At 35.5% G+C, this 12,064-nt stretch overlaps 1 protein-coding gene across 7 annotated transcripts in view; it reads right to left on the reverse strand.

Moving 5' to 3' along the window:
- LOC109059819 (RNA binding protein fox-1 homolog 3-like) overlaps positions 1-12,064 on the reverse strand; it is a 258,292-nt gene that overhangs the window by 76,272 nt on the left and 169,956 nt on the right. Inside the window, exon 3 of one of the 7 annotated variants that reach the window (XM_042734567.1) lies at positions 7,866-8,107. The exons of the other annotated variants lie outside the window; for them this stretch is intronic. Coding sequence (XP_042590501.1) covers positions 7,866-7,982 — 117 coding nt within the window. The 5' untranslated portion in view covers positions 7,983-8,107. The remainder of the gene's footprint in view (positions 1-7,865; positions 8,108-12,064) is intronic. 7 annotated transcript variants of the gene reach the window in all.

Genomic DNA, 12,064 nt, shown 5'->3' on the forward strand with positions numbered 1-12,064 from the left:
TTATTTACTTATTTTATTGTTCTATATGAATTTACTTATTTTACTTTTACTTTTATTTATAAGTGAAATAAGTAAATAAGTAAAAAAGTCCATAAATTTATATTATTTTACTTTTTATTCACTTTTTATGTTTATTTGTTTAACTATTTTACTTAATTTTATTTCTATTGATAAGTAAAATAAAAAAGTAAACTAAATGTAAAATATGTTCATTTTATTTAACTTACAATATTTAATTTAATTGTATTTATTGATTTGCTTATTTTATTTCTTTATATTGTTTATTTTTACTTTTTATTTATCAGTGAAATAAGTAAACAAAAAGTAAAATAAGTAAATATTTATATTTATTTTATTATTATTATTTTTTTTACTTTGTTTACACACACACACACACATATTTATTATTGTGTGGATATGTGTGTAAGTGCTCATCTTTTTATGTTTTTAAAAGGAGTTTCTTATGCTCATCAAGGCTGCATTTATTTGATCAAAAAAATACGGGTCAAAAAAAATTGTTAATATTGTGAAATATTGTTATGTTGTAAAATAATGTTTTTCTATTTTACTATACATTCAAATCTAACTTATTCCTGTGCTGCTGTACAGAGAATCCACTGACACCAAAGTTTCCTCAGCTGGCATCGAGGCCCAGGAGGCAGTCGACCAGGCTGAGGCGCAGTGTGCTGGTGGGGACAGTGGCGTCAGGACGCGCAGGGCTTGGCTGTAAACATAAACCCTGGTATGACAAGGCCTGGGGAAAGGACAGGCATCAACTGGTCCAAGAAGAAATCCAGCAGGGGTGGAGGAAAGGCACATTAGTAGGATGGTGGGGATGTGACAACAAGGGGCATGGACTCGATGGGAACAAGCGGCGGACCGAAAGATCTTATGGTCTGAGTTGTGGAAAGCGGAGCCATACTGGATCCAGTTCCTTATCCAATCAGTCTACGATGTCCTCCCCAGTCCATCTTCTCCTGGGGCCTGAAAGACACCCCTGCATGCCATGCTATGCCAAAAAAAGAGGATTCCTGGAGCACATATTAAGCTGCTGCCCTAAGGCTCTGGGATAGGGGTGTTATCAGTGGTGCCACGATCAGGTGCTAAGGGTAATCGCTGGAACTATCAGCACAGAGATCTCTCTCAGCAAGCACCAGCAGCCAGCACAGCAGAAATCACATTTGTTAAGGATGGAGAGAAACCATCAGGGAGCGGGATCCCAGCGGGTGGACTCCTGGCAACAGCTCGAAACTGGCAGCTAAAGGTTGACCTGCAGGCAGCTTAAATTCCCAGAAACCATCACGACGACCACGCTTAGGCCTGATATGGTAATATTTTTAGAATCATCAAGGCAGGTGGTTCTACTGGAATTAACTGTGCCCTGGGAAGACCGGATGGAAGAGGCGTTTGAACGGAAGAGGGCCAAGTACAAGGAGTTGGCAGGCAAATGCCGTAACAGGTGAAGGAAGACCCGCTGCGTCCCCATCGAGGCTGGCTGCCGAGGTTTTGCTGGCCAGTCATTATCCAGGGCCCTCAAGCTCTTGGGAATCAGGGGACTGCACAAGAAGCCATCAGGAACATCATGGATGCCGCTGAGAAGGCATCTAGATGGCTGTGGATCCGTGGACTACACAAGCTACCTAGACACAAGTCAGGGACTGATCACCCCTGGCTGGGTCGCTTGGGCGAGGGTGTATGATGTTGAAAGACCCGAAACAACCAATGACCCCAGGTTACATCACTGATGATGTGTTTAGGGCGCACCTGGAAGGTGTGTGTCAAAACTAATTTATTCCTGTGATCAAAGCATCATTCCTCCAGTCTTCAGTGTCACATTATCCCTCAGAAATAATTCTAATATGCTGATTTATTATCAGTGCTGGAAACTGTTGTGCTGCTTGATATTTTTTTGGAACCGGTGATACTTTTTTTCAGGATTCTTTGACGAATAAAAAGTTAAAAAGAAGAGCATTTATTTATTTATTTTAATAGAAATCTTTTCTAACAATATACACTACAGTTCAAAAGTTTGGGGTCAGTAAATTTTTATTCATTTATTTATTTGAAAGAAATTAAAACTTTTATTCAGCAAAGATGTGTTAAATTGTTAAGAAGTGATAGCAAAGATTTATATTGTTAGAAAAGATTTATATTTTGAATAAATGCTGTTCTTTTTAACTTTTTATTCATCAAAGAATCCTGAAAAAACTATCACAGTTTCAAAAAAAAAAAAAAAATTAATTAATTAATTTGGCAGCACACATGTTGTCAACATTGATCATTCTAATAATAAATCAGCATATTAGAATGATTTCTGAAGGATCATGCACTCTCAGAAATAAAGGTACAAAATCTATCACTGGGGTGGTGCTGTTTCAAAAAGTACACTTTTGTACCTATTGGGTTCTAATATATAGACTGTACTAATATGTATCTTTAAGGTACCAAAATGGACCTTTAAGATACAAATATGTACCTTTTGAAAAGATACCGCCCCAGTGACAGCTGTTGTACCTTTATTTCTGAGAGTGTGTGAGACTTTACACTGAAGTAATGGCTGATGGAAATTCAGCTTTGCATCACAGAAATAAATTATATTTTAAAGGGTATTAAAATAGAAACTGATATTTTATATTGTAATAACATTATGCAAGAATACTGTTTTTTTTTTCTGTATTTTTTGCATCAAGAGACTTCTTTAAAAAACATTACAAGTGTTACTGATCCCAGACTTTTGAACAGTATAAATAATGGATGGATGTTGTCAAAAGTCTGACTACAAAAGACTAGTACACAGTGTCTGTGAGTGTATTTGATAGTGTGTATACTATTTGATAGTGAGTATAAACTGAAGGAAACAACTCTATGTAAACACACACACAGACACACAGACGCCCGTGAGATTGGATTTCACCCTCGAAATGTAAGCGCATCAGAAGAACCTGCTGCAGCAGCCTGCGATTTACACAGAGCTGCTTCTCTCTCTCTCTCTCTCTCACACACACACACACACACACACACACACACTCTGAGTTAATTAGAGCAGCAGCGACGGTAATCAGCAGACAGAAAGAGGGAGGAAAGACTGTAAGAGTGTGGAGGAATTTATTACACTTTATTACTGAGTGAGAGAGAGTATTAGGTTGACACACACACACACACACACACACACACACACACACTTTACAGAGATGAAATGGCTGTGCAGATAAATTAGGCCATTGTGTTAAACAATAGCAGCCTGTAAGAGGATTTACTTTGACCAACAAAAGCAGCCTGGATCAAATCAAGCTGCAATAGATTTATGATGAATAAATATATACTGTAAGAGCACAAAATCAATGACACTCATTTACTTACATTTAATTAGTCATCAAGAAGAGTGTCCAAAATGACGTATTCATATATTATGTGCCACTATGTATATACTGTACAGTACCATCAAAAGAAGAGACTATCACACATCTGGCATATCTTTTGATCACCAAAGCTGCATTAAATTGATCAAAAATACAGTAAAAATAGAAAAAATCTGAAATATTTTTACAATTATAATAGCTGTTTTCTATGTGAATATATTGTAAAATGCAATTTATTTCTGTGATCAAAGCTGAATTTTCAGCATCATTACTGCAGTCTTCAGTGTCACATGATCCTTCAGAAATCATTCTAACATACTGATTTGCTGCTCAAGAAACATTTCTGATTATTATCAGTGTTGAAAACACTCGTGCTGCTTCATATTTTTGTGCAAACTGTGATTTTTTTTCTTTTTTTTTCAGGATTCACAAATGAAAATGTTATATTGTTACATTGAAGTTCAACACCTGAAATCATGCTGTTTATTTCATTCCACCAAACACTGAACGCTCTGCTCAAACTGTTCTGCACACAATACTAAATCTGAAGAACACACTCGCGCTCTCAGCCTGATATACAGAGAGAGTGAAGCCGAAATCTACCTCAAGCCCTGTTTTGTTTGAGTCAGCCAGCGGTGCACAACCACAGACTGAAGATTCACTGATGATGATGTCTCTCTAAACAGAAGCACTGACCACCGGCACGGCACACCACAAACCCACCCACACACACACACACACACAGAGAGAGAGAGACAGAGAGAGAGAGAGAGAGAGAGAGAGAGACAGAGAGAGAGAGAGAGAGAGAGAGAGAGAGAGAGATGATTTTGCTGAGGTTTCACTTTCTCACAGCTGAACTTTTTTCATGCATACTTTAGCATTCATGATCATTTCCACAATTCTTATGATCCTTCTGTTTGTGCTACTGTAGCTTTAACACACACACACATACGGAAAACATGATATGAGTCAATCAGTGCTAAAATGAGCTTCACCATGTTTTACTCTTATGATTAGCTGTTCTGCTGAAGGCTGCAGTGTGCTTCACAGCGCACTGAACTCTTACTTCAAAAGATCAAGAAAAAACATCTGATGAAATAATTGCCAAGTGCCTTATTATAAGTTGCAGACAAATCTATTTCTTTCTTTCTCTTTAGACAGTATTTCAATGCTCTCATCATCTCCAGATGACAGTCATTGGGTGTGAAGGACTCTCATGGGTCACGGGGTCAATTATGTCCTCCAGAGACACGAGCATTCGAGCGAGTGAGTCTCTACAGAGACCCGGAGACTATTCTCATCAATGTCTTGTGCAGTGAAAAGCTGAAACAAATCAATCATTAAGACGTTTTTAACTTCAAACCACTGCTTCCGGCTAAAATACAAGTTCATAATCCATAACACTTCCTCCAGTGAAAAAGTCCATCTCCTGTTGTCCTCTCACATTAAAATACACCCACATATTTTTTAGAACTGTTTTGGCTTGTAAACAGTGCTTGATTTGTGCAGATTTCTCTCCTGATTCAGAACAGATTACTTTTTGTTTCTTACAAACACTCAGCTTTTCTCTTCTCAAGACATTAACTGATGGACAGGAGTGCTGTGGATTACTTGTGGTTTATTGTGATGTTTTTATCAGCTGTTTGGACTCTCATTCTGACGGCACCCATTCACTGCAGAGCATCCATTGCTGAGCAAGTGATTTCTCCAAATCTGATGAAGAAACAAACTCATCTATATCATGGAAAGCCTGACGGTGAAATATTAAACTAAACACTTAACTTAAAAGGGAACCCCATTGAACGATGACTCAAATCGAACTGGTCAACAGAAAATGAATCATTCAAACAACTGAATTAATCTCCTTACAACACGTAAGAGACATTTTAGGTTTGCTGTTCGATTATTGCCTCAGAACGTCTGTCACGCTGAGCTGCTAGAATTGAAAAGATGCTATATAAAGTATATAGTTTATATACTGCTGCCTACTGTAAGGTAAATTACAGCAAATACAACATTTTGTTGTTAATTTATTCAACATAAAACGAGTAATCATTTACTATTTATTCACACATTTACTGATAAAATAAAAATTAAATAAACAAATATAAATAAATAAATAAATAAATATTGATTAAAATAATCTTATTTATTTACATGTATTGATGTAATAAAAATAAAGAAATAAAAAAATAAATACATTATATTAAAACAAATGTATTCATCTACACATGCAATGAAGAAACAAACAAGATTTTTAGAGTTTCTTGTCATGTTAAACACTAAAGCAAAGGCTCTTCTCCACAAGCAGCAGAGTCTCAGTCAGACTCCCCGTCTGGATCCCCTCACATTCGTGAACCGTATCAATAATTCAGCGCTACATACTGCAGCAAACCGGGTCGTGTGTTTGAATATGAAATCAATTAAGCGCACAAACACACTCACTCATAAACACACGGCCTCATGAATAATGTCTGCTGCTCTCTGGAGGATCATTTGCCCTGGATTCTTCACAGGGACACAACCCGACCATGTGCCGTGTGTGTGTGTGTGTGTGGACAGATGGGGGAGGAGACGCGTCTCCTGCTGTCTCACAGTGATTTAAAAGCAGGAGGAAAGCACTCATCTCATTTATCGCTCTCTGGTGTCTCACTGCTGCATAACTCGCATACATGCACCACAACTGAAGATGTACTACATGTCAGCTGATATTGAGCATTATTTTGAAGTTATGATAATTTTAATATTGATAAAGCTCAAATCTACAATTTTACACATAAAAACAAACATTAGAGCAAAATGACTTTAGTACTTACAAATCCTAATACAGAAAGAGACTGTTAAGTAAAAAAGAATAAAAAAATAAGTGCATCTATCTATCTATCTATCTATCTATCTATCTATCTATCTATCTATCTATCTATCTATCTATCTATCTATCTATATAATTTATTTGTATTCTTTTTGTTGCAATTATTATTATTTGTTTTTCCTGTTAATAGAAATGCCTATAAATAAATTATTTAAAAATATATAATATTAATAATAATAATAATAATAAAAATCTAAAAAAAATGACATTATCTACTTAACAGTTATACTGTTTGATACTGATATGTAGAAACCAATATATCATGCATTGCTAAAAAATAAAACTTTTTAAAAACAATAAATAAATATATAAAAAAATAAAAAATTAAATTGTTGGCTGGCTGATTATGAGAATTATGTTTATGACTGGTAAACAAAGATATTATTTTATTACTTAAGAATCATAGTACAGAAAAATACATAAGTAAATAAATAAATATGTTATTAATAGTAAATTCATAAATTAATAAATGAATGTAATTTTCAAGCATTGTTAATAAAATAAAACATTTTAAAAACAAAAATATTTAAATATTTCATTATTAAATCAATAAATAAACAAACAAATAAATAAAATATATCCATTATCTACGTAAACCATAAGCAATATCGATAATTAAAAATTGAAATGCTTATATTGGTTGATATGGATATGTACAAACCGATAAATCAAGCACTGCTAATAAAAATAAAACATTTTCTAAACAAACCCCTGTGCACTTAAACAAATACACAATCTAATGACTAGTTCAACAAAGTAATTTAAGTAAATGCAGAACACTGATCAAGTCCATTTAGATCCTGAATAATTCATGAGAGTATCTGCATATGCTAATATCGGTGATTATGAGCTAAAATGAAGAAAACACCTTTCTCTCTGACATGCGCACATCAAATATAACTATCTAAACTGCACACAATCTAATGGCAAACAACAAACTACGATAATAGATACTCACCATCAGTTCATAAGTGTTTGAACAGTATAATATACAGCATATAAGATGCTATAGAAAATTCATTTAATTATTGAATTAAAAAAATCAATAACTCCTATATCGGCCAATTCAAACCAAATTTGATCAGGGAAAAGACTGATGGATTTATCAGTCATTTTAAAAAGGCAGATATGTGTCAATATTTATACAGTTATATCACTTATATCTGATGCATGTTTAATAAAAACTTCAAAAACAAAACCCTGCTGACTTTACAATCCAGTGAAAAATCTGATGTCTTATTCTACAAAGTAATTCAAGATCATTAAAAACAGCATTTAGTAATTGAACACAGGGAAAAGTCAAAGGAATCCTGCATAATTCATGAGTGCATCTGCATAATATTGCATAAAAATCTGCTTAAGTTTGCTAATTGTGACCTAAAATGAGCGACAGACTTCCGTTTTGTGACATTTTCACATTAAATTCCCCAGCTACAAAACTAGATACAAACAACTAGTTAATGTTAACGATAAAATGACCATGAAAGTATGTGAGTAAGCCTAAACAATGGAGCAAACAGAGAATAAAAGCGTGGAACTATAAACAGATCACTGACCCCAAATGGAGAAGAGGTCAGAGGTCAGGATAGAACAGCACGGTCATTCAGAGCGGATAAAAGCGGGACGATCCTTACCTCGGACAAGTAGAGGAAGGCAGGCGGCGCGTGCAGCGAATGAGGCAGCATCCCGGAGCCGGACAGCAGCAAGCATGCAGAGTTTGCCATGGAGCTCAGAGAAGATGATTTCCACATTAAATCACACACTGCCGTCTCTCTCTCTCTCTGTCGCTATCTGTCTGTCTCTCGTCCTGCTGTCAGCACAACGCAGCTCGGCTGGTCTGAGCTCAACACGGCTTCCCTCGCGCTCTCTGTTTACTCTGCACACAATAAAGATCACTTAAACATTCACATGCTGAGGTGGGAGGTGCGTGAGAGCAGAGGAGGGATGCACGACACTGTGCGCGTGTGTGTGTGTGTGAGAGACGGTATAGCAGCGCTGCATGTGTGCTTTAATTGCCCACGACCCCCTTCAGAGCCCAACACTCACAAACACCCCTGAAATCACACTCAAGGACACACACACACACACGAACGAGGACATGGTACAGACTTCTGCTGCTTTATATAAAGCTAATTATAGTCACTGCACACCCTTAACATGACATTCATTCATTTAGCTGATGAGTGGTAAAAAAAAATAAAAATACACAAATTCGATGAAGCAAGTCATTCACTTTTTTTATTTTTTACTTCATAGTGCAAGCATAAAAAGAGTATGATACAGAGATTACATAAAATATAAATTTATTATAACTATGAATCATTTGTCCCTTATAAGCACAGGAAGGTTTATCACTTCTGGGACTCCTCTGAAAGCTTTACATGTGTTTTCTGCACACATTATTTTGTAGATTATTGCAGCTTTAGACGTGTAAATTTTGTTATTTATATGTTTTATACTTAAAAACAATTTAGAATATTCTGCATTTAAATTTAAGCTGCAATGACATCATTATAATACCAAATTGATTGGTCTTTATTTTGCTGCAAATATGGTGTTACTTTAGACTGCTGTTCAAAAGTCTGTAAGATTTTTTTTTTTTTCTTTTGACAGAAATTCATATTTGTATTCATCAAGGATGACCATAAATTGGTCAAACCACCGACTGTAAAGACATTTAATGTTACAAAAGATTTCCATTTCAAAAAAATGCTGTTTGAACTTTCTACAAAGAATCCTGAAAAATACAGTGTATCTCAGTTTCCACAAAAAAAAAAAAAAAACAACATTTGATAATAATCAGAAATGTTTCTTGAGCAGCAAATCAGTATATTAGAATGATTTCTAAAGATCATGTGTCACTGAAGACTGGAATAATGATGCTGAAAATTCAGCTTTGATCAAAGGAATAAATTACATTTTACAATATATTTACATAGAAAACAGCTATTTTAATTTGTAATAAAATTTCTATTTTTTTATTTTTATTGAACTTTTAATTAAATAAATGCAGCCTTGGTGAGCAGAGGAGACTTCGAAAACATACCTGATGCATCATTGAAATCAATAGATTCCTGATGCCTAGTAAGTGCCCTTATTTGTTCATTCATGTCTGCAGTCGATTAAAAAAAAAAAAAAACATGCATGCGAGCATCTCATTCAAGACTGAACCACAAAACATCACTATTCCACTGCAGTCGAGTAAACACTGCTAATCTATTTTTCTGCTTGTAAGAGGTTTATAATGCACTAAAAGTATAACCCCGTCTAAGAAATGAAATTAGATCACAAACATATAGCTTCGATACACTCTGCACATTATTACAGTATTTTAACATTCAAAACAAGACAAAAACACTGCACAGAAAGTGTGAAATTAAGCATGAATAATCTCGCATCACTGTGTTTTACATACAGTACTGGGTTCATGTGCAGATTTTCACCGTAAAGACTGTTACCTGTTTACATGCACTCACACATCAGCAGAGGCATCAATCAAACAGTGTGTGTCAGTAACAGATGTTCTGCGTACGGCACCCATCACACACACACTAATGTGATTTCACTACAAATTACATCACTGCAGCACTGTGTTTGTGTGTGTGTCTGCTCAGCAGCAGGTTTGTATGTGTCTCTGATGTGTTACACTTCATTTGAGCCGCATGTTTTCTGCAGCATCTCGTCCCCGTATGATCACATGACTGCAGGGCAGTTCACACACCTGCCAGGGACATTATCAGACAGTGCACCAAAACTAACACCAAAACTTCTGACTGTTAACTCAAAGCAATTCATTCAAATTTAACACAGACTACATTCAGACATAATTTTCCAGATTATTCCAGTTTCAGGTGTGCAGCTTTTGGTATTTATTAGCTTTATATAAAAACAAGTCAGACGAAACTCTCTCGTTGATGTAAACTACTGGAATATTCAAATATACTGCTGTTCAAAAGTTTGGGGTTAGATTACTTTTGTATGATTATAATAACTTTTTTTTTAAAGAAATTAATACGTATAATCATCAATGATGCATTAAATTGATCTAAAGTGACAGCAAAAACATTTATAATGTAACAAAAGATTTCTCTTAAGTAAATGATAAATATCTATTTATCAAAGAATTCTAAAAAATAAAAAAAGTATCACAGTTTCCACAAAAATATAAAGCAGCACTGTTTTCAACATTGATAATATAAGAAATGGGGGTCTATTGATAATACAAGAAATGGGATAATATAAAACCTCTGGGGTCAACGAACGCGCCGATGCGTTGTGGCATTTTAATTTTTTTTTCTGATATGAATGACTCTGTCATTTTTGATTGTACAGATAAGTGCAAATCATCTTTCGAATCTGTAAAGGGTCTACTTTTATTTGTAAACACTCATTATAAGATCAGAACACTGTGCTTTTGTAAAATAAAGAAAACAAACAGGGTGCGCTTTCTGCCGTCTCAGTCTCAAACTTCTTTCTGAAACGCGTTACAAAAATGAACCTAAACTCAGCGAATACTTCACACACAGACATGAGAGATATGTCTATAGAAAGCTTGAAGTGTCTACTTTTAAATGAAGTAAGTCTTATCTAAATCAAATATTCTCTGATAAAGTAATCCGTATGAAACCAACCTGAGGTCAGTTTTTTTCTCATCTGACGGTCCAGTCTTTCCTGTCTGAGGTCATTGTTTGTAATGTTATAATGATATGGTTATCATCCATGTGAGATGCACGAGCCTGTAAACGCCCACATCACCTCCATAAACAAAGCCTGAAACCTTCTGGTAAACGCTCTATCGCATTACAAAATAACGTATCACCCACACTAAACCTAACCAATAGTGTTAACAAAGGCAGACATGGGATGAAAACACATTAGCTGAAGCAACCATTCCATTTTAGCTTGCTTTTACAAGTTTTTTTAATCTTTTATCAAGTGGCGTAATGCATGTTTCTCAAGTGTAATTCAGTACCGGTTGGGCTACTGAGCAAGTTTACTATGTCAGAAAAGCCATAGATATGAAGCAGATTTTGTGATGCAAATGTCAAAATGTATTAGATTACAACTCACTATGAACTATGGTAAAAGTGTTTGAGGTCATAACATAGTACTGGGCATGAAAATAAGTCTTTATTAATCAATAATCTGACCCTGTAATCAAAATTTGTGTGTACAGAATAAAAGTCATTGGTGTTTTATTGCCTCTAGTGTTCATTTCAGCTGGAAACTGCAGTGAATTGTATGTATATGTACATTTTTGGAGAAAACCTAGCTTGGTTTTTTTCAGCATCTCTCACCATTTTTATTGTGTTTAAGACACATCAGTTTTAAAACACGCATCTTGCGAGCCTGCGCTCTTTTCCATCCCTTTAAGCTCCGTCTAGCTATTTTTTAAAAAGCTGCTTTGGACATGGAGAAAGTGATTACATTTTGATGAAAGATCATAAAAAACACATTTCTTTGGAATAACAAACACAGAATAATTGTTCACAATAAAACCAGAAAGATGACACTAGTCCCATCCCAAATCCTCCAAAAAGACTGTCTGATGCCATTTGGTCCACCAAGTCTACTTCAATAACAAACACACTCGTGACAGTGTGTGACGAAGTTCGTGATCCGTACTGAGCCGCAGGACCTGACCGAGACCTGATAGAGACACAGACATCACCTGAGAGACAGACGGAAGCGAGCAGAGAGAGACTGTGAGAGGTGCTGCACTGCAGATGCTGCAGGGCGAAAGCAGAAACATGCTGCACCATTAATCACTCCCAGAGAAAGAGAGAGAGAGAGAGAGATATAGATGGAAGAGGAGGAGAAATGCAGGACACAA

Source organism: Cyprinus carpio, chromosome A3 (assembly GCF_018340385.1).
Source record: "Cyprinus carpio isolate SPL01 chromosome A3, ASM1834038v1, whole genome shotgun sequence".
Classification (NCBI taxonomy): Eukaryota; Metazoa; Chordata; class Actinopteri; order Cypriniformes; family Cyprinidae; genus Cyprinus; species Cyprinus carpio.